Here is a 23814-nt window from a genome sequence, read left to right on the forward strand (position 1 = left end):
AGAGCTTGCAGCTACGAGGCTTGTTTCGCTCCAGAACCGGATGGTTCTTGACGTCATCCTTGCAGATAGGGGAGGAGCCCATCGTGTGATCGGCAGCTCTTGCTGCGTGTTTATTTCAGATTCAGCTCCTACCATTCATCTTGCTATACAGAAATTACATCGATTAGCCAGCGAAGCACATGTGGATAATGGCACTTGGTCCCCTAGCAGTTGGTTTTGGGGCCTTTTAGCTACTTGGGGTTGGAAGATATTCATGGTGCTGGCCGGAGCTTTTGGAGTAATATTTACGTGTTGCCTGTATCTCCAGTGTGGCCCGGCCTGCTGTTCTTTTGCGCAACCAGGATAACATCTGCTTTAAACTTTTCTCGACAAGTTAAGGTTGATAAGCAGATGATCCAAAAGGAGGTGTCGGATCTCATGCAGATCGCTGAGGGGGTTTTTGTAGAAGGAATTTGTATTGGCTATAGTAGGCCAAAAGGGCCGTCTGTTGGGATCGAATTTCGATAACTTGCATTATTTGCCTAATATATCCAATGTAACCTCGTAAATACATAATCGTGTAGTTAGAATACATTATGATCTCTTAGTGATCGATGATTCGCTTTTGACTTGCTTGTTCCTATTGATATAATCAGAACCATTTTGTTTCGTTTCCCTATGTGTTAGTGCTGTTTCCCTGAAATCATGTGATCACGTTTGCTGATCGAAACTATGACGGCAGCCAGGCCGCTTACTATAGTTGCTAGCCGGTAGCTCAAGGAACCCCAAGGTCACATCTGCCTTTCTTGTGGGATGCGCACATTCTAGCAGAGCCCGTTCCTGTACTCCCGTGGCTACAGATAGACAGGGAGGCACCTTGCTGACCTGCCCCCGGAATAGCTTAGGCCTAGGCTACTAGCAATCAATTGTGCCTTATATGGGTATTCCTCTTGGCATACAAACAAGTTGTATCTTTCCTTGTAGGGTGTCATCTTGAACACATGAAACGTATATATGCTTGGTGTTTCGAACATGTAATCAGTCTCCTCTGCGCACCTTCGAGGGTCGTGTAGACCGAGGCTCCCCTGCCAGGGCTTGTATTTGATTGAATAAACAATTGAACCTTCTCCATTGCCGACTGAGTTATTATTATTTAATAAACATATATGGGCTAGTGGTAAGTATGGCCCGATAGAATAATTTTGTGTCCTTCAGCCAGAAGAAGCCCCAAACAGCAATGAAATTCATGACTTTACCCAAAAGACAGGGGGCTGAGCAATTCCTAATTTTACATATTATTAATGAGCCTGTCTCCAGCAGAATATGCAAATTGTAATAACAGGGGAGTAGAAGAAGAGGCTGCAGAAGCTCCATCTATAGACCAATTGCTAATGGGCAGAGAGTCAAAGAGGTGCCTATTACAGAACTTGGAACCAAGATATTTTTTTAAAACTCGATTTATGGTCCTAATAGCTGCTTACAAAGTCTGGAAGCAGTTCAGAAGGTGTCTCCAACTTAGTAGGATATGTTACTATACACCTACATCTACGTCACTACTATTACCCCCCCATTTTCTGGGATATAGTTATGGAAAGATGGAAACAAAAAGGGATAAGCATATTAGGAGACTTTTAGATTGATAACCAGATTATCTCATTTAATGAGCTGGCAGAAAAACACTTGTTGTTAAGTTCAGATTTTTTAAAGTTTTTACAGATGCAGGACTTTCTGTGTTGAAAGAAAAATAGTATTACAATGTCCAAAAATACCTTAATTGAAGTAATCAGACGGAGAGCTAGAATTGGTAGTCTATATGACTGGCTCTCAGAATCCCAGAACGATAAGCTGGAGATTCAGAATCTTAAATTAATTCAAGATTGAATCAGGTCAGAGGAATATTACAGGAATCTATAGCGATGGGGGAGAAGATCTTAATGTCATCAAACGTGCGGGCACAACACTACAAAACTATTTCTAATCTACACTACACCCCAGCAAAAATATCTAAATGTGGGGGGACAGCCGATGGCAAATGTACACAATGTGGGGCTGAAGAGGCGGCAATCCATCATATATTTTTTATCTGCCCTAAGTTAAGGCAGTTAATAGGGGGAATATAAGTATTTTTGTCTGATACTATCGGTTCATGAATTACTATCACACCCTTTATGATGTTGCTAGGTCTGTTGGATGAATCACTGACCAATCAGGCTGTGAGGCAAGGAAGTTACGTGATCTTCATGGCAACTGCAGTGGCCGGGTTATGCATTGCCTCACATTGGCTTCACAGGGAGCCTCCGTCCTTTGAAATGTGGAGAGCCAGACTCTTCGCCATCTGTAGTCTTGAATCTAGCCTATATTCCCTCAAGGGCCCCAGGAAACACAACATAGTTGAGAGTGTGTAGGGCAAGATGTTAGATCTAATGAATTCTTAAATTTCTGTAACTGACTCGGATCTCTATTGCTCAAATATAAAATAAGATCTTTCAGCTAGGGAATGGGATCAGACAAAATGTTTTATGTTGCACTTTAGACTTAGCCACAGGTCTGTGACCTGGTATGATGAAATTAGGCGCAGTATTCACACTCTTAGCTAAAATGTCTGAGACTCATGAGTTTTTAGCACTTTCTGTGTTGATTATATTAATTTATTCATATAATTAATTATTGAAATACTCTAAGTTTTTGTGCTGTTTAAATGTGGCTTGCTCTCTTTTAATCCCAGGTTTCTTCTTCGTATCTTCTATCCTGTGAACTCTCAAGATATGCTGCTTCACTTTATATGGTTTTTGGGTCATCTTGTCTCGCTTCAACCAGAATGTACTGTGTTATTATGTTTTCTTTTTGCTGATTGGCTTAGTAAAAAAATCAACAACAAAAACAAATCATTACTAATGTTAATAGCGTTATCACGGATGTTGTAATCAGTGATGTAATGTAACGTCATGAATAATGTCATATATCAGGTCATAATCAATGCATGGCAAGTTATGGTTGGCATACCTAAACATAACTCGTGAGTATCAGTTGAATTCAAGTCTTTAACTTATGGACATTTTAAACGTGGTTTCTTCAAAAACACAGTTGGATTACAGCGCAAACTGCCAAGTTTTTAGTTGTTTCCAAAATTCTAGCAAAGCAGGTTCTGATCTTTAATGATGGGCAAAGAAGTTTCAGACCAAGGTTTCTTGGTTACGGGAAGCTCTACCCCCTCCCCCATGAGTTTACATTTTTGTAGAGAAAACTCACGCTTGTTTCTTGATCAGAAATAGTGATCAAGATTGTTTCTTGATCTGAGATATAGAGTAAGAGAATATTTTCTGAATTTAGCTGTTAAATTAAAGGCTCCACTTGCTAAACAAAAACGCATAGAGCATAAACAGGGAGATTTCAACATAATCCTTTCATTAATGGCCAGCAAGCCAGATTGTCCGATCATTTAAGATGATTTGGCACATGATCAACTAAATTGAATACGATTCTGGCTATGGTGTTTTGAATGGCTTGCAATCATACAAGTAAATAAAAACTCAGGGATGTGGAATTCCTATAGCCCAACACCCAGGACATATTGTTTGGGATCAGGGGCAACAAGGTTTCATGTGTATTTAGTCCTGTGGACAAGTAGACCCACCCGCCTGCAGCTCAAACCCTTTGGCTGCCAGTTTGCAGTACCACATTATGGATCAGGGAAGGGAACTGTCTGCAGTTAAGACAATATTTTTGTCCATATGTTAATGCGGTTCAAACTTGTATTTTTGGATCATTAATTGAAAGCATTTATTCTTAGGGTGAGCACTCTTAGTAAATATTGTAAGCTCCGACTTCCCTACTGACAGTTGTTCGAGAAAAAAAATGTGTACGCACGTTTTCAAAGTTTAGCAATATGAGGCTATGTATAATGCTCCCAGAATGCTCTATGATTTGATGCAAATATTTGCAGAATTTTTAAAGCAAGATAGATGATTCTTTGCTTTCAAAATAAAATGTACATAACAAAATTAAGGAAGGAAAAAAACATTTAGCTAAACTACTGTAATATTTTAGGTACCATTTCTTTGCAGCATCATTTAGTAACATGTGTTGATGCATGCTAGCATTTCCCAAAAATATTCATATTGGAAAATCATTTTAACCAGTTTCAATAAGATTATCGGAAACACAAATAAACAAGCACTGGCAAAGCCAGTAGGTCTGAAATTGGTGGTCAGCTGTTTAGTTTTGTTAATGTGTCAATTGTTTTGGGGATGGTTTTTGTAAAACCGTATTGGTGTGGGAGCTTCTGGGCCCTCACCATTATAATAAACATTGACAAAATTGTTTTTGGTCTCAAAAAGCACACACTGCCACAGTAGCTACTGGCACTGAACAAAACTACTTTGTGTGACAATATGCTCCTTGTAAAAGAGCAGAATGCAGTCACTCACAGTGAAGCCAGGCCATACAGAAAGAGAGAGATAGAATTTTAATAAACGCAAAAGGTCATGGTCAACGCCAGGCCAAATTAGGGGCCCAATTACTAAAGAAAGTCTCACAAGTGCACCCATGGTATATTTCCTTGCATTAAGTGCAGCTATACGGCTTTTGTGAATTTCCAAGAATTTACAGAAGTAGGACAAGGACTAGTACTTCTAGAAAATATTTGTGATCTGCATTTCAGCATGAGCAAATTTGCATGTGTAGATTTGCTCATGCGAAAACCTGAGTGTTTGCAAATTCACTTTCCCTCCAACCACTTTTTTCCCAACTCTAGAAGAAGGTTTACGTCTGTTATTGTGAGGACTAAATTTCCAACATTTCTGAGTATGGGAAAAGATTAGAGAAAAGTTGCAGAAAACCCTTAAAACATGCAAGTTAGTAGGTTTGCTCAGACTCAAAAGGGCATTCTAATCCTTACTACTACCTTCAGGCCCAGTATGTAGATCTATGGCAACGTGGCAACATAAGGAGATTGCAATTATTCAAACACTGGTATGAGCCCTGGCATAAACAGGGAAGCTTTAACACAGCTCTTATATAATGAGATTTCTGCCATAATTGTCGCCGCACTAAATGGCACCAAAGGGAGAAGTGAATTTTGTTACAGGACAAGTAGATTTATGAAGCAACCTGCCCCATGGACAAGTAGATAGTTTATTAAATTCCACACCCCTGTAAACTGCATTGCATATTCCACAAGGGCAGTTGCAACTTGAACTCTGGGGCAAAAAGAAATAAATGGAAACATTCTGTGGAATGTTTTCAAATGTAAGAAATATGATTTTTTTTTTACATTTGCAATAAGAAATTCTAAGCAGAGCTGTGAGTTGTTAATAGCGCCTAGGTTACTGACTGACCGTACCAACTCCATACAGGTCTCCTAAATAAGACAGCCGGAGTCCACTGTCCGATTTGTGTAGTTTGTTTAAGACCAAGAGGACTTAGGCTTTGAGTGGAATTCGTTTCATAAAGTGTAGCCATCCAGTTTAGAGCGGCTTCCAAAGCTAATGCAATAACAGAGGAAGAATTAGATTCAAAATAGTCTGGGTATCGTCAGCACAGAAGTATGCTTTTACACTGAAGGTTTGCAGCAGGGCAGGTGATTGGTGCTTATCTATGTTAAACAATAGTGGAGAGATTGTGGTTAACTATGGGACACCACATAATGGAGGTTTGGAGGATGACTCAAAAAGGCTACGGTTTACTGTTTGGTATCTTTACTAAAGAAAAGATGAGAGCCATGCAAGTACTAGGCCTCCTATCGAATATGATGATAGGTGATGCAATAAGATAGCATGGTCAATGGTTTAATGGTATCAAATGGGGTGGAGAGATACCAAAGGATCAGTACTCTTGCATCACCATCGTCTACTACCACAAAAATGTCAAAAACAACCAAGGTTAAGACCAGTTCAGTGCTCATGTCTGGTCTAAATATATGCCCTAGGATACTGCCATTTGGCCTCTCATACAGTCTTACGGATTGAGTGACAAAATCCTGAAGCACTGGGCTCTCCACACACAGCTTGTTAAGAGCAGAAATTAATTATAACAAAATATATTTAGAGCTCACTCAAAATGTTGTTTTTTCTTGTTAACTTTCCAGTTACTTTTTTTTTTTTATATATATCTTTTTATTAAGTGAAGAGTACAAGAGAGAGAAGCGGACATGTCGGGTATCATACAACAAAACACATTACGAAGGTGAACAGGACAATAGACCGAATAGGTACAGATCAATTAAGCGGAGATCGAGACATCAACGCTAACAGCAAAATGGCAGGAGCAATGACATGACAATTCGTTACCCCGCTATGCTGACGTCCTCAGTGCCTGCCCACCCACAGAATCAGGATAATTAAAAACAAAACCATGACACCCAGATACGAGAGACAGATCAGGTCAGAATAATTCACCCACATCTTCGAAGAAGAAAGAAAGGGGGGGAAAGAAAAAAGGCCATAGAAACAAATAAGTCAAAACAAAAAACCCATCCCCCCACCCTGCACCCCTGCAGATGGCTACAGCCTAACCCCACTAGCAGCGTGCCTGTCGCCCAAAACGAACTAAGACCCTAAAAGAAGGAAGAAAGCGGAGGAGGAGAAATCGAATAAGCCCCTGCTCACCCCTCCCCAGCCGTACACTGGCCTCCCCCGCAGAAAACCAAAAGTCAGGAGATATGCATAGAAAAGGGACAGGGGAAGCACTAAACACCTCCCGACCTCCCATCAAAACTAAGGTATCCATCCCATGTTCATCGATGCCCCGGAGCAAAACCCATACAGTCAGTCTCATCCTTTGCCCGTCCGATCTTCCAGGCGCTCACCATCTAATAATAGCGTCGCAGCCATTAAAGTCTCAAAGTGTAAGAGGAGAACAGTAATCAGCAGTCCATGAGGAGCCTGAAAAACAAAGTTATTACCGTCGGTAGCTAGCGATAAGTTGCCCCTCACCGATATTGGACCCAAGGATAGTTCCCTCCGTGGAAATAGAGGAAAAGTCAACGGGAAAGAAGATATTGTGTCCATCCAGTCGGCTCCGATGAAAGACTACAAATTTAAGGGGCCAGATAGATCCACCCCAGGGGGCAATAATGGCTGATGCAACAAACCATCCGGAGGGCCAAGTCCACTACTTTCCAGCAGTACACATTCCGAGGGTGGCCCAAAATCATCAAGCACAGGGCTGTTGTCATCAGTTATTTCCAACACCGCAGAGCACGTCAATTCTGTATCATGCAGTGAAAAATCAGGGCCCGGATCCATACGTTCTCTGTTGGACACAGCAGTGAGCATTTTGTAGAGTTTGATTTCAGAATACGCGTGAAGGTCCATGATGGCGACAAGCACGGTTCTCAACGTTGGCTCGCTGCTCGTCTGGTCCGTCTCCGTCCGATCAATCTCGAACGTCTTCATAGTCCCCGGAGAGCCCGGACCTCCCAGGGGATAATAGGCGAGAGCGGAGCGGACCACAACAACAAAGGGCGCCCTGCAAACAAAATGGCAGCGATCACCACTCCGCGGGGCCGGGCGAGGTCCCCACCCCGGAAAACCAGGCAACGAGTCACCAGGTCCCCGGGACGGGAGCCCCCACACGGCCACCACCGTATCAGGCGATTTTAAAAAACGCTATCAACACGTCTCCTCGACCGCCATCTCGATCATGCACAATGAACCTCCACTGCAGAGACCGGACCCTGTCACAGTCCCACGGTCGATATTGTTCAACTACGCCCCGGCTAGGCGCTCACTCGAGGCCCCGGCTCACAGGCTGGAGAAGGCCGAGATCTAAAGGACGATGTAGCTCCGTCAGTTCGAGCGACAAAATTTCCGGGGTTGAACCGATCGAATCAGCAAGGATTCATCTCCACGGAGGTCGGGAGTGAGGTCAGGATAGATTACAGGATTGTCCGGCTGGGAACGGGGATCGGCGGAGCCGAGAGTCTAAGCAGCCATCTTGGTTTGCAGCGTAGCTCCTCCCCCTTTCCAGTTACTTTTAACTGAAATTTTCTGCATTTGTATTTATTATCTGAGGATTACTGCTAGTGGCTAACATTTTGCAAAATGTGACTCATGTGGCATGACCTGCATGCCCTCTGTGTTATGTTTCATACAGGCTCAAGTAATATAAAGGAATCTTACTTTTTTGTATACATTCACAAATTCCTCAAAGACCATGAGTGGTCCCGGTAAGAAGGGATGACTAGAAAATGGATACCATGAGCCTGTGGCTGGATCAGTAGAGGAAGTAACGGGGCGGAAGCGACCCCCTCCATTTTGGACCATATTTCATTTTCGGATCTCCTTTGTAAATGTGCTATGATTCACATAGCACATTTACAAAGGAGATCCGATAAAGAGGGCTGAGATCCCAGTTTCTGCCAATTGCCACAGATTTGGAGGCGTTACACATCTTGGCATAGATCAGAAACAACTTGCTTGGTAATGAGAACAGGTTTGACATGAAATACCATTTTGATGTTGAAGAGTATGGCATCAAGAGGTTCTTTTACACTAGGGCTATTAGACTTTGAGAACTCATTCAACCTGGATGACTCAGTTGGCATCAATCTCTTTGACAATAAATAGTCCAGAGACTTTGTGAAATAACACATCATCAGACTTCATCTACACCTCTGATTGTTCACTATCCAAACAGAGACCATTTTAGACAAGTCACGCTTACCAACTTTTATAGCTGTATCTGGTTCCTTCAGTGTATTCTAAACGCTTTCTTTTACTGTAGTTTGACAATCTGGTTCAGAGACGATCCAATAACCAGACTATACCCCATTAAACCAGCATGTCACACTACTCAGGAAAGCTCGGTAGTTCAAATTCCTCTATGTATAACACCATGTTGATTAAAGGCAGGTAAGTAAAGACATGTATAACTGACCGGGACCTGAGCTAGTACTTTCAGAATAAAGGAAGAGAGCTGAAGAGCCACACCATGCTTGTGAGCTACGGTGAAGGACTTGGATGAAGAAAGGGGTTTGAGATCATTACCATACCTTTGGGCTATGGTGAAGGACTTGGATGTGGAAGGGGGGTTGGAGATCCTTTATGTACCTTGTTAATGTTATAGTAACTAAGAAAGGAACCTTTCACAGTACGAATTTTAGATCTCTGAATGCCATCAGCTTGAAAGGATTATTCATATCACTGGCAACAGCCAGATTAAGGTTACAGGGGTTAGTGTTGCCGTGGGTACAATTCTGAAGAGTCAATGGTGAAGAAGGACTGCCCACCCAGAGGAGGACACCGTTCCAAGATCTGAACCCAAATATGGATGGACCAGGATAAGCATGCACTTCTCATGCCTTACAATAGTGCTCCCCGAGATGGAGTTGCAAGAAGCACATCTGGAACTTGGTGTGATATATCTCTCCTGTACAGCACCTGATGCCCTGGAACCACCAGTTTGAAAGAGACTTCCTCAACCAGAAATAAACGAACCATAACATCACTTAACATACTTTTGTTTTAGTAAATATATCGATATACCCATCAAACGCCACATTTCAACAAGGCGCTATGACACAACATAAGAATGCATTTTACTTTCTATAGTAATCCTATTGAATGGTCTTTATGTATAGGTCAGTGCTCAAACTCAATTACAATTAATTATACACACCTTTACCTGCAATTTATGATAGCAATTCAAATAATAAATGAACAAATACACACTTCCCCCGCAAACAGGATAACACAGAGCTTTTCATTCAAAGTACGATTAACGATACCTATATGTTTTGATGAAGGTGTAGGAATCCTCTTTCTTTAATAGCTCAGATTTAATCAAGTTGTCTCTCAGGCCAAACTTTTGAATTGGTAAAATTTGAGCCTTGTCTGCCACTATCGTATTAGACGCTCGCACCATGCTCTCAGTGACCTCCACTCGGTGCCTTGTTTGCCTGCAACACATAACAGGTTTTAGAAGATGTACTCACATAAACATGGACATCAAACGATTCATACCTAGATTTCGGTAACCACACACTGAATCCATGTGCCATAGATGCAGTTCAGAATACAAAGATCATTGTAATTGCTTAGTCAAGTGTATCAATATAATAGTAAACATGTAATCATTTTTCTACTTATACAACTTCAGAATATTAATATCTGCCTGCCTTTAATTTCCTCAACAATACTTATGCAATTTGTTTAAGGTAGGGATAAGGGTCGTTAGAGGCGGGGACATGCCCACTTCCGGTCAAGAAGGTTAGGAATCTCTGAATCATTTTCGATGATAAACTCAATATGTCAGCATAGGTCAACAGTCAAACGTCGGCCAGTTTATTCCTGCTCAAGGCCCTTCGTAAAATCTTCCCTTTCACCCCTCCAAACTACAGAAGACGGTAATGGTGGCCCTGTTTCTGTCCAAATTGGACTACTGCAACGCGATGTTTCTGGGTATTGACAAACACCAGATAAGTAAGCTGCAATCGTTGCAGAATGCGGCAGCACGACTAATTTTAAAACTTCCAAAGGGTCACCCTACGTCTGATGGAATAAGAGCATTGCACTGGCTCCCCGTGCGGCAGAGAATTAAATTTAAGGCACTCAGTTTGGTGCACAAAGCACAATATGGTGGGGGCTCAGCCGACTGTCAGGAAATGTTTAGGCCCTATATTCTCTCTCGAAATCTACGATTGGCCAATCTTGGCCTCATATGTACTCCCAAGTTCCGAAGGGCCAGATGGGGTGGCCGATCCCTGTCGTGCTGCACGGCTTAACTGTGGAACAAGCTGCCAGCGGTATTAAGATTACAGCCCAACCTTTTAGCTTTCAGGATGGCCTTGAAAACCCGGATGTTTACTCCTGACTAGACTTAGCTGATCCCCTGCCTCTGCCTACAGCTATCAGCGCCAAGACGCCGCGGCATTCGAGCGCTTTATAAGCCCCATATCATCATCATCATCATCATAAGTGTGTAAATGTACAGCCATCAATTTCAAGTTTAATGCATTTGGTTTCACCCAAAGCAGCATAAAGCAGGGGAATTTCAACAGTTTCAAGATGTAAAACACTTAAAATATTTCATTAAGGTTCTAGTATCATATGAAAACGAACTGACTGAGTGCAATTACGTAACATAAAAAGAATTAAATATTGAAAACATTGATCATGAAATATTAATTATATTATGCTTATTTTTTTTAATATAATTTCCCTATGTAAATCATTTGCAATTGTTTTTAGTAATTAAGCAATAAAGTTATCTTCTTCTAGAAAGTATAGTTCTCATACAAGTCGTCCATGCTGCCCAGCTGTATAGATGACTAACTGTGTAGCTACTGAAGGTTGGTTTTATTAAAATCAGGCCCTAGCCTCACTGCAAATCAGAATGCCAGTTATTTAAGAAAGAGTTAATTTACACAATTGTTATTGAGTATAAACGGAATGAGGACAAATGATAACAAGTGAATTGAAACGCACAATTGATAAATGGAAGTCTAGCAACTCCACAACTGGCTATAAAATAACCAACTGACGAAATTTCAACCATAAATCAAGTTTTAACCTCATTACAATGTATGTATCCTTTTATACTGCACAATCTTCACTCTTAAAATAATCCATTGAATTGATCCTATACACTGATGAGTATGCTTAGTTCAAAAAGAACACAGTGCAACTACATGGAAGAGGTATATTTTCCATTCTAGGAGGTTAAGAATACCCAATGATAGGTATAGCAATTCTTCTGTTCACTACCCCCAAGTTATCAAAAACGAACACAAAATCTAAGATTTGTGAGCAGGTTTTTCAGGATATTGACTATGAGACTCTGCATGCATTCCTTCCACAAGAACATCATAAGTTATTTCTACTACAACTAGTAAAACTGACTTGTGATCACTGAAACACGAATAATGGAGCTCGTTTATTTAAAGAAATACATTAGGCACAGATTATAGACAGCATAAAATATTGCTCAATGGTACCAGTAGCCATTGCTGTTTGGTTTGAGAATTGACTAAGAGTTGCTATTCATCTGACCACTCCAGGTGGGAAAGAAAACCTTACTGGCTGCATACAGGACCTATGTCCAAGTTGCAGGCACAGTTTTACTTTCCTTCTTTTTTTTTGGGAAATCTTTTTATTATTGAAAAACAATACAAAAGAAAAAATTAACTTCTCAGGTGAAAGCATAAATAACAACATTACGGTTCATTTAGCACGTTGTAGGATCAATACATGAATAAATTAAACTTTGGATCAAGGAGAGACCTGCACTAGCATATCAGGGTCATCAATAGGGTTTTCACAGAGGTCCCCACGATACCGATTCCAGGCCCCCCATATCTTCCTCCACTTCCGAGGGCAGCCCCGTGCAACATAGACCGCCCGCTCTCTCATCATACACCAGTCTAGATCTTCTTCCCATTTACGTATTCGGGGCGGTTGGCGGGCACCCCACAACTGAGCTATATTGCCCTTGGCAACCATACATGACAGCGTTACCCATTGCTTCTGGTAGTCATTCAGATCTGTCGGTTCCCAACTATTCAAGAGGCCTCTTCGAGCTTCCATTCGTACTTCCAACCCCAAGACAGTTCTCAGTTTCTCGTGGATATTCACCCAGTACGCGTGTATGTATGTGCAGTGCCAAAGGATATGTATCAATGTGCCCTCTTCCCCACATTCTCGCTTACACTCCGCTCCAGCCGCCCTGCCCATTCGCACAAGTCGTGGCCCTGTGATATAAACTCTGTGAAGTATCTTCAACTGGACTAATCGAAGCCTCATTGAGATAGCCACTACTCTGGGGGAGGACAACGCCTCAATCCAGTCCTCATCATCCATGTCAAGACCATCTGAACACCATTGCGCCCTGAGTCTAATCAGTGGGTCCTCTGCGTTGTTAACTAGTTTACGATAGATCAGCGAGATCGTCTTATCTGGGATGTGTCCGTCTAGGACCCGGTCCTCCAGGGGTGACGCCTCAGGGAGTACCGTTCCTTTCGGAATGTGAGTCAATAAGGAGTGGTGGACCTGAAGATAACGAAAGTGTTCATTTTGGTGTAGACTATATTGCTTGGCAAGTGAATCAAACGTGTGTATTGTGACCTTCCCCCACACATCCTTAATCTGGGTGATTCCTATCAAATCCCAGTTTTCAAACCCTTTTGACTTCCACAGGTTACCCAGTTTCTCAGAGTTGAACAATGGAGTGGCTAGTGTAAGCCTGCCCTCCCATCCCAGGCCTATGGTGGCAGCATGCCACACCAGTGTCGTGTGCGCCATCGGTCCCGACAGAGTAAACTTGCCCAGTCTAGAGTACAACACCCTCTCTATTCTACCACCCTAGGCCTGGCCCCGATCCATAGCATAGCCCGGATCTCCTGGAATACCATAGAGTATATGATTCAGCGCGGCCAAGTGGGCTGCCCAGTAGTACTTCTTCAGGTCTGGGAGTCCAATACCACCGTCATACCAGGAACGAGTCAACTTGCCAAAGGCTATACGCGCCCCTCCGTCCCACAAGAGATGTTGCTGGAGGGCTTCTATCTCCCTGAAATAGGCAGCCGGCACGGGGTCCATCGCGTTCTGCAGTGCGTATAAAAATCTAGGTAACGCCAACATCTTAAAGAGTGTTGCACTACCCAACAGGGACAATGGGAGAGTTCTCCAACGGTCCACATCTCTCCTACAGCGAGCCAAAGGGGACGCCAGGTTATTGTCGTAGCGCCGTTTCGGGTCAAGCGAAACATAGATCCCCAAGTATCTAAAGCCATCCTCTTCTATACGAATAGGACAGGTGTGTGGGACTTCCGGTGGGTCTCCAGTCAATACATAAAGCACTGATTTACTCCAATTAATAGCCAGGCCGGAATACTTCCCAAAAATAGTAAGGACATCTAGGAAGCATCGGAACGGTTCCATGGCCAATGCAAAAAGCAGCGGCGAAAGAGGAAACCCCTGCCTGGTGCCCCTCCCAAGAAGAAAATCCCGGGATTTACAACCACTCTCGCCAGCGGCCTCGCATATAACAAGCGCACCCAACTCACAAAACCGTCACCGAAACCCAGCTTAGTCAATACTGCGAACAAATATGGCCATTCCACCCTGTTGAACGCCATCGTGGCATCTAACGAAACGAGGACCGCTGGTTCCTCATGCCTCGATGTCCCACCAAGCACACCATGCAACCGTCACAAATTTAGGGCAGTAATTTGGTTGGGCATAAAGCCCGATTGGTCCGGGTGGATCAGTGTCGTGATAACTTTCACTAATCTGGTAGCAAGTAATTTGGCCAAAACCTTAGGTTCTACATTAAGGAGCGAGATGGGTCTGTACGAGGAGCAACTCGTCTCAGGCTTAGCTGGTTTATGAATAACAACTAGATTGGCGAGCCGTTGATTGTATGGGAGTTCCCCCTTCGCTCGGCTCTCGAGAAACGAGGCACGGAGGTACGGTGCAACTCTATTGGTATTCAGCTTATGTAACTCAATCGGTATCCCGTTCGGGCCGATGGCCTTACCGGAATTAACCTGTCTAAGGGCCTGGGCGACTTCATCTACCGTAACGGCAGAGTCTAGAAAACTTTTATCCTCTTCCGAGAGGCGGGGCATTACGATGTCTTTGATCATATCTCCGTTCTCCTGCTCAGTGTAACCATTCCCAGCCTTGTAAACTCCCCGATAGTACTCTCCGAATTCATCTGCCACCGCCTGCGGATCTCTTATCACACCTCGTTCCTGACTATTCAACTCTGGAAACAACCTTGACGCACGCTCTCATCTCTCCAACCAGGCAATGAGTTTCCCGGCCTTATCCCCATGCTCGTATATGCGATTTTGCGTAGCATTGTGTTGCGCCACTGCGCCCTCCCTAGCCAAAATCCTGTATTCCTCTTCCCGCAGTTTCAGTAAGTGGAGGTCCACCGACTCCGGGGACTCCGCACAACGGCGTTCTAAACTCAGAACTTCCTCCTCTTTGCTAGATATCTCCGCCAGTCCGTCCCTCTTGCATCGTGATATAACGGACAACACCTCTCCCCTCACTACGGCTTTGTAGGCTTCCCAAAGCGTCTCGGGAGACGAGACCGACCCTTCATTCTCTACAAAGTATCTATCCGCCACCTTAAGGACCTCTTTCTTCACCACCGGGTCTCTCAGTCTCCAAGCACTAATCGGGGCCACCCTACCCACTGAGGTGAGGTCCAACGTCAGGCTGAGCCATAGTGGGGAGTGGTCCGACACCCCCCATCCCAAATATTTGACCTCCGAGATCAAAGATGCAGCTGCTATCGGAACAATCACATAGTCCAGTCGGGAGAGAGACCCGTGCGCAGACGAAACATGTGAGTAATGAACCGATCTCTGGTTTCGCGCACGCCAGGAATCAATAAACCCAAGCACATCCAAGAACTCAGAAAGCCACCTCTGGGATTGCAGCAATACCTGGGGAGGTCGACGATCTAATTCCCCGTCTAATACTGAATTGAAGTCTCCGCCGATCTCCAATCGCCCCAGAGGGAAAGCAAGGATTATATTTCTTATGTCCCGAAAGGTCTCAGACTGAAGAGCTGGTGGAACATAAACTGACAATAATGTGATTATCTGACCCTCCAGCTGGCCCGTAACCCCAGCGTATCTACCCCGCTGGTCAATCCAGGTCTTCTGTACTGAAAAGAGGAAGGAGTTCTTAATCAGGATACCCACCCCACTAGAACCGGATGTACGCGTGTACCACCATCTTGAATCCCCTTCGATGCAGGGCCATGCATTTGTTGCCTATCAAGTGAGTTTCCTGCAATAATACAACTTCCGGGGAGTGTCTCCTAATGAGCTGGTTGACCATACCCCTTTTGATCTCATCACCCAACCATTCACATTCCAGCTCAGAACTTTCATCCCCGATCCACGTTTCTCATGTGCCTTCGAACCCATTTGCGACTAAAATCAGTAATGGAGAATCACCCGAGTCAAAAACACACACAAACATACAATAAACAAACCACAACAAAAATATGCCATTACGAACAAACATAGAACTCCCCACCCCGCTCACCCCACCCCCCTCCCTGCACCCCTGCCTAAGGACAATGCCCAAACCCAACTCGCAGCGTGCCTGTCGCCCATCCCTAACCATTTAACAAAAAAGTACGAGGGGGAACCCAGACCCCAGCCCCTTCATCCCGCTCCAATAAGTATCCACCCGAGTTATAGTCTCACATAAATGTCGTGTAAGTCACAACCCCCTCAGTGACAGTCAACAATTAGAAAATCCCCGTCTCACAGATCTTCCGCCGCTACTTCTTCGGCCCTACTATCAGATTGCGTCTGAGAAGTGCTGTCCAGCCAATCCGATGCAGCCACCGGATGATCAAAAAACCATGCCTTCCCATCCACTTCCACTCTGAGTTTTGCTGGAAAAAGCATGGAGTACCGTAGTCCCTTGTCCCTCAACCTCCGTTTAACAGGAAGGAAACTCTGCCTCTGCCGTTGCACTGCCTGGGTGAAATCAGGGAAGAAGGACAGGGTAGCATTTTCAAACCGGAGTGGGTCGGCGGAACGTGCCGCCTTCAGGATAGCGTCTCTGTCCCTGTAGTTCAGTACTCTCGCTATAATTGGGCGTGGAGGTGCCCCTGGTTTCGGCTGGCCACCCGGCACTCTATGAGCACGCTCAATCGTAAAAATTTTGCTGAGGCCCTTCGGTTTCAGGTGATTCAGAATTATATCCTCTACAAATAAGTCTGGAGCCTGATTCTCCGATTTCTCCGGAACACCAAGAATTCGGATATTGTTCCTCCTGTTGCGTCCCTCATATTCGTCCAACTTCCGTCGTGTATCCTCCCGGGCCGCGTGTAAGGCCCGGACCTCGCGCTGCATCTTTAGGACTCTGTTACTCCGAGACGGGGCCTTTTCGCTGTCGGCTTTGACGCGATGAGTGGTATCGTGATGGCCGCCCCCCTCGTGAGCCAGAGTCGGATAGCACACCTCGGGCCGCGAGCCGCCCCTCCGCCGTGCACTCCCGTCTTAGTCCAGTACGGCGATGCGGTGCAAGTCGTTAGTCGTTCAACGACTTCAAAAGGACGCGAAGGAGGCCGATGTCGGAGTCAAGCCGGAACTTCCGGTGGATTCCAGCCGCTGTTGTTGCATTAGTATCCGGCTTAGTTATATACCCCGGCTCCCGGTCTCCGAAGACGTCAGGCCCCAATCTTCCGATGCCACTCCTGGGGGGTAGAAATATCGGAATTCGCTCCGTCTTTCGCCTGATGGTATCACTTTGGCTCAGCCGTCAACTATCACTCTCGGGTGGCAGGATAGACTTAAAGGAGGAGCAGGCTCTACGGAGCGAAGGTCTCACGCGTCCATCTTGGTCCGCGTGTAGCTCCTCCCCCCTACTTTCCTTCTTTTGAATGAGTATAATAACAGTATTTTGTGAGGATTGTGAGAAGCTGGCCTGGTATATGATGTACACTTATGTAAGTGGACTCCTTGCACCAGTCCAGACAACCCTTATGGTGATTTAAGAGTTCTTAGACAACCATCGAAAGTTCTCTAAGTGGTAGCTGTGGAGAGCAGCCTTCAGGCTTAGTACAGAGGGAGTGTAAAGCAGCTTATTATACCATAATGCAATCTTATAGTATAGATTAAGTGAAAAATAACCACACGGGGTATTTATAAAAATATGTATTTATTATATAATGCTCTCTAACACAAACAAGTATCTCCTACCCGGAGATATGCACAATGCACACAATACTTTGCAAAGAAACACAGTAAATAGCAAGTAATACACAGTGGACTCCTAGTGGGGACCAAACCATATACTAAGAAAGAGGTATAACAACCACGACTCGGGTGTAGAAGTGCTGGGGAACCGCCTAAGTTGAGTAGCTAGGAACTCCACAGAGAGCATGTGCAGTGTGGGAACACGACTGCATGCTCCGTACAAGTCTACGTGTAAGTTGCAGTTGGATTTTTAAAGATTAGGGACCCTTTTCAGTGGACCCTGAGGAAACCCCGTGGAAGACAGAAGGTTGGAGAGCCACCGCACCTGTGGATGCCCTAGTACCCACGTTACCTAAACCTGGGAAGCCAGGTGCACAGGTGTGAGCTGTCGAATCCAATGGAGGACTTCAGGAGCGTGCCGCTGCTGGAAAAGGAGAAAGTGTCCGGTGGAATCCGAAGGTGGATTCTAGACAAGAAGTACCTGCAAGCAGAGGAGACACAGTCTATGTCACTCAGGAGTGACCAGGAGAATTGGAAGACGAATGCCCTCTGATGTTGGCTTTTGCAAGAGAGTTGACGAGGACCTCGACTCTGCAGCTGTGAAGACCAAGCGATACTGAGGAAGACCCGGAGCCATGTACGAGCTGTCCCACAAAGGCTGTCGAGTGCTGAGGAGTCGGTGTCGAGTGCTAAGGTGTCGGTGTCCAGCAGGAGCACCAACAAGCCTTGGCAAATGCAAACAACGCAGAAGCTGAAGAAGGAGCAACGTTGGGACGAGCAAGGTCCAGTTGACTCACCACAAGAAGGGAAGTCAGGGCAGGCCCTGAGCAATCAGGGGAGCCCAAGAGAAGCAAAGGCAACCCTCAAATGGACTTACAGGCCGGAGGCACTGGAGTCGCAAGAGGACCTCAAGCAGCTCACCAAAAGATGTAGGTCACAATGCACACGATGCGTTGTGGCTGAAGATTCTGGTCACAGGAGAGGCTCGAGGTTGGGGCTATGTGGAGCCTGAAGATCTTCTTGGAAGGAAGTCAACAAGCCTTTGCAACTTCAAGTTGACACGTTGCACAGGTGTTCTGTTATTGCAACTTCCCCCCGAGGGATACTAGCCTCAAACTTGGTGAGAGGGAAGGGCAGGCCACGGGAGCTGTGGAAAACCACCACCTGTTTTGCAGAACCTTTCGGAGTCCTGAGGAGCTCAGGATCAGCAGACCAGTCGACTTAGTTGCGATGCCTGCGAATGCAGGGGAGTGCCTCCTTCACTCCAAAGGAGATTCCTTCAGGTGTCTTTGATGCCTACAGGCCTTGGAAGGCTCCTGTATGGCGCACAGGCACAGACATTGCAGCAGAATGGAAGGGAGACGAAGTCGAGCCCAAACGAAGTCCAGAGTGCCCAGACGGTAGAAGAAATGGTGTCTGATCTGAATCTTATTCCACGAAGAATCTAGGGACCCACCCACAGGTAAGCTCTTAAGTACCCTAATGAAAGGGTTGGGATGATTCAGGGGACAGGAGAGAAGTTACTCTAAAGTCCTTTGTCCAGTTTCGCGCTAGTGCGGGAGACAACAGCTCCCAGGACTGGTTTGAACTGGACTGTGCATGGGGACACCAAATGTGCCCTACATGCAGACTGAGTGGCCCTGGCAAGCGCACCCACCCTGCTCCAATACACTAAATCCTGTCTGGGAGGTGGTCACACCTCCCTGTGACAGAATGCCTATTGTCGTGCCTTGCCCTGCTGGGGCTTGGCTCAGCAGCAGGAGGGCAGAATTGTGTCTCTGGTCCGCAGCAACCATTTTGTGCTGTCCGGGTCTGGACGACAGGTACCGGGTACATGGGGAGCCTAACGGAGGGCTCTTCCAGGGCTTTGTATCATATCTCCTACACCGTTTACGATGTGGGGGTATGATTCCAACATATTTGATACCAAATATGATAGGATTCGTTACTGCCAGTCTCTCTAGATGGTCATCGCGGAATTACGCGGTGCCCCTCTATATAGTATATGGATGCTTGACTGACAACCCGGGAGAATGGACTCCGTAGGCTGTAGGGGTGTCCTGCTCATGCAGGGGCACCCTCTCACTTAGAACCATGCACCCTGCCTTCCAGATTGTAAAGGCATGCTACTAGTGCAGTGACCCTAGATATAGGAAACCTATATCCTTAGTAAGTGGTGCTAGCACCAGCTTACGCAGGCTGCAATGGCAGGCCTGTAGTTCCATTTTGAATGGTCGCCTCAAAATCCCAAGATACAAGAAAAAAACCATAGGTGGCACATCCTTCTCTGTTCAAGCAGCCATACTATGGAACTCTTTACCCCCTAAAATGAAATGAAATGAAATGAAATGAAATTTGGGACTTATATAGCGCATGGCTGCCCGTAAGCGTCCCAGCGCTGGTCTTGCAGAACTCCTGAGGGGGGAAGACAGGGAGAAGAAGAAGATTACTGCAGGAAAAGGTGGGTTTTTAGGAGCTTGCGGAATTTCAGCAGATTGGCCTCAGAGCGGAGGTGAAATGGCAGAGCATTCCAGGAGGTGGCCACAGTGACCGAGAAACGGCGTCCTCCAGTCCGAGCTTTTTTGATTTTATGGACCGTGGCCAGATGGCCTTGAGCTGAGCGAAGGGGCCGATTGGGTCTGTATGGAAAGATCATGTCTTTTAGCATTGGGGGCCCTTGATTATGCAAGGCTCTATGGGCCGTGCAGAGGGCCTTAAACTTGACCCTTTCACGGATCGGCAGCCAATGTAGTGCCTTGAGGGCGGGTTTAGCTGAGACCCTACGAGAGGTCCCAGTGAGAATCCTGGCTGCGGCATTCTGTGTTCTTTGCAGAATGTTGATCGTGGATTCCGGGGCAGCAAAAAAGAGAGCATTGCAATAATCTAGTCTTGATAAGACTAGACCTTGAACAAGCAATTTCTGAGAGGGTCCTGGAAGTAAAGGGAGGATCTTTCTGATGGACCGCAGTAACCCCACACAAGTCCCAGCTGTCTTTTTCGCTTGCGTTTTGAGGGAAAGGTCCTGTTCAAGCCAGAAACCTAGACTTTTTAATTCAGTCTTGGGTTGGGGGAGAGGACCAAAGCATGCTGGCCACATGGCAGATGGAAGGGAAGATATTTTGTTTCCCAACAGCATGAGCTCAGTTTTCGAACCATTGAGCTTAAGCCTTGAAGCGGACATCCATGCATGGATGCCCTCTAAACAGTCATGAAGGTTTTTTACCTTGTCCTCTTCCAGGGAGAGTGATACAATCATTTGGGTGTCGTCAGCGTATGTGACGGCTTTTATCCCAAAAGGGGAGACCACGTCATCCAAGGGGGCCATGTATATATTGAAAAGTGTAGGGCTCAGTGAAGAGCCCTGAGGGACCCCACACTGGAGAGGGAAGATGTCGGATCGCACATTTCCTTCACTGACCTGAAATGTTCTATCTTTTAAGAACGATGAGAGCCAGCAAAGGGCTGTGCCCTTTACACCCAAACCGGAGAGGCGTTTGATGAGGGTTTTGTGGTCCACCGTATCGAATGCAGCGCTTAGATCCAGGAGAATCAGTAACACTGATCCTCCTGAATCTAAGATGCATCTTGCCTCCTCAACTACCTTCAAAAGGGCTGTTTCCGTCCCTTGACCTGGGCGGAAGCCTGTCTGAGTGGGTCGAAGAAGATTGTTAGTTTCAAGGAAGGCAGACAATTGCTTGTTGACTACCTTCTCTGCTATCTTACTTAAACCAGGAAGGAGTGAAATTGGACGGAGGTTGGTCAAATCTGTGGGGTCCATACCCGTTTTTTTTTGCAGGGCTTTAACAATAGCATGTTTCCAATTAGGAGGAACCACTCCCTGATTAAACGAAGCATTAATAAGATTGGTGGCCAGGAACGAGATGGTGGGTCCCACTTGTTTAAGAATGTGGATAGGTGCAGGATCATTAGGGGAGCCGCTTTTCAAGTCTGAAAGGGTTTTTACAAAAACGTCCTCAGAAAGTAAGCTGAAATTATCTAAAGTAGGGCCACTGACGGTGATTGATGGGACCGTCAGGAGATTGTCATCGTGTGGAGGGGGAAGTGACTGTAGGATCTTGATGATTTTATTTTGAAAGAAACAGGCTACTTGGTTACATCTGTCAGTTGTGGGTTGTTGAGTTGGGAGAGTGGTGGGTATGGTGAGGAGCTCTTTAACTATTTTGTAGGTCTCGCGAGAAGAGTTAGAGGCAGCTTTAATTTTTTTATCGAAAAAGGAGGCTTGGGCTGCTTTCCGCGCCGCTTTATAGGTCCTCATCGCTGCTTTGTATTCATCCTTGGTAATGGGATCCCATGTTTTCCTCCATTTACGCTCATGGATTTTACAGATTTTCTTAAGGTTCCTGAGTTCCTGTGAAAACCAAGGTGTTTTAAAAGTGGTATTTCTTTTCTTTAGATCTAACTTTGGGGCGACTATATCCAAGGTGGAAATAATCCAGTTGGTGAAATTATCGTTAGCTAACACAGGATCAGGATCTGCAAAGGGGGTAGATCGTATCAGCTCCTGTGTCCATTCTTCAAGAGGTATTTTTGACCATGGTCTGTCGCGTTCTCTAGACGTTTGCAAGTGGCAAATGGGTTTAGTGATTTGCCACATAAAAGGAATGAGAAAATGATCAGACCAGGGGAGAGGGAGGGCAGGGTGAATTTAAATTTTTGTAAAATTGGCAAATATGGGATCAAGGAGGTGACCCTTGGTGTGGGTTGCCTCTGAGTTGAGCAGATGGAGGTCAAGTGCTTTCAGTTCTGAGATAAGGTCCCTCGCAGTAATATTGGTACTGTCCTCGCAATGAAGATTTAAGTCGCCGAGCAGGATGAAGTTGGGGGTCACGGTGCAAGAGGAAGTGGTGGTGTCCAGTAGTGATCTGACAAAGTTACCTGTGGCCCCCGGCGGGCGGTAAATCAGAAGACCAGACATGGATTTATTGGGATTCAGTTGGAGTGAGAAGTAAACACTTTCACAGTCCTCAATCCCTCCTTCTTGTAACCTACAAGTAATGGAATTCCTATAAATAATCGCTAATCCGCCTCCTATGCCATTTGTTCTATTTTGATGGTGTATAAGGTAATCCTTGGGTAGCATGCTCACAATATCTGCATCTGAATGGGGCGTTAGCCACGTTTCCGTAAGGAAAAGAGTGTCTAATTGTAGGTCCTGAATTAGTGTTTTTATCTCTAACGCATGCTTGACAGCCGATCTACAGTTCAGTAGGGCCAAACTGAAGCTATTGGTTGTCTGGTTTGAGGAGAACACAGGAGCATCGTTGTGGAAGGTAATTAAAGGGATCGAGGTAGAGAGAGAATTTACCTCACAGAATTGAAGGAGGTAGTCCCTTGAATGTCTAATACGATGCTCGTGGGAAACGGGCATAGTGGGTGGCCCTGTGCCCTGCCTGGCCCGGACGGGCACAGACGGGCGTGCCTTTGGCGCGCCTTCGGCGCGCCGCCGGCCCGCCCGCTGCGCCCGTCCGCTGCGCGAACGTGCAGGTCCGTTGTTTTTATGCATGGTGGAGGAGGAGTAGGAGGGTGGGAGGGGCGGTCAACTGGACCGTCGACCTTCCCTACCCAAGATGGCGGGTCCGTTCGGTGAGGCGATTACCAGCGCCTGTCCCGAGGATTCTGCCTGACGAGTAAATCTCGCTGCAGGTAAGGCGGTGTCCAAGTTTAAAACAGCAACAGATTAAAATATGTACAGCTTTTAAGAATATCCGAGTCCAGCTAGCGAGTGCACGAGCACCACTGCCCAGACAAGCCTAAGCTCTTAATGTAATCCGGTCACGCTATTGTAGTAATTATTTCTAAGAATGCGCAAGAGAGCGCTGAGGGGCCCGGCTTCCGCCTCAGGGTAAAGATTTGATTAGCGTTCTGCAAAAATAAGATAAGCACCTTATCTTCAGAAAACTACTCAAGAATCGAAATTTGCCTAGCATTTGTAACGGTAAGTTTCAATTCTATTAAGGACACGGAGGCGAGGATTATGCTTTTCTTTCTTCGCATTTATTACAAACTTGAAAACACAGCAGCCTTAGAAAAGCTCATAATGCAGAGAAATGCTTCAAAAACAACAATAAAGCATTTTTTGTCATATAACTCAAGGAAAAACAATGTCTCTGGGACTACAACTCCCATTGCGATAACATAAC

The 23814-nt window shown here is 45.4% G+C and overlaps 1 protein-coding gene across 4 annotated transcripts in view; it reads right to left on the reverse strand.

Annotated features, from left to right (window-relative positions):
* The window catches only part of INPP5B (inositol polyphosphate-5-phosphatase B), a 923852-nt gene that overhangs the window by 512630 nt on the left and 387408 nt on the right, over positions 1-23814 (reverse strand). For all 4 annotated transcript variants that reach the window (XM_078681233.1, XM_078681230.1, XM_078681231.1 and 1 more), the window contains one exon: positions 9707-9877. In XM_078681233.1, coding sequence (XP_078537359.1) covers positions 9707-9843 — 137 coding nt within the window. In that variant the 5' untranslated portion in view covers positions 9844-9877. The remainder of the gene's footprint in view (positions 1-9706; positions 9878-23814) is intronic.

This window comes from Lissotriton helveticus, chromosome 3_1 (assembly GCF_964261635.1).
Source record: "Lissotriton helveticus chromosome 3_1, aLisHel1.1, whole genome shotgun sequence".
Classification (NCBI taxonomy): domain Eukaryota; kingdom Metazoa; phylum Chordata; class Amphibia; order Caudata; family Salamandridae; genus Lissotriton; species Lissotriton helveticus.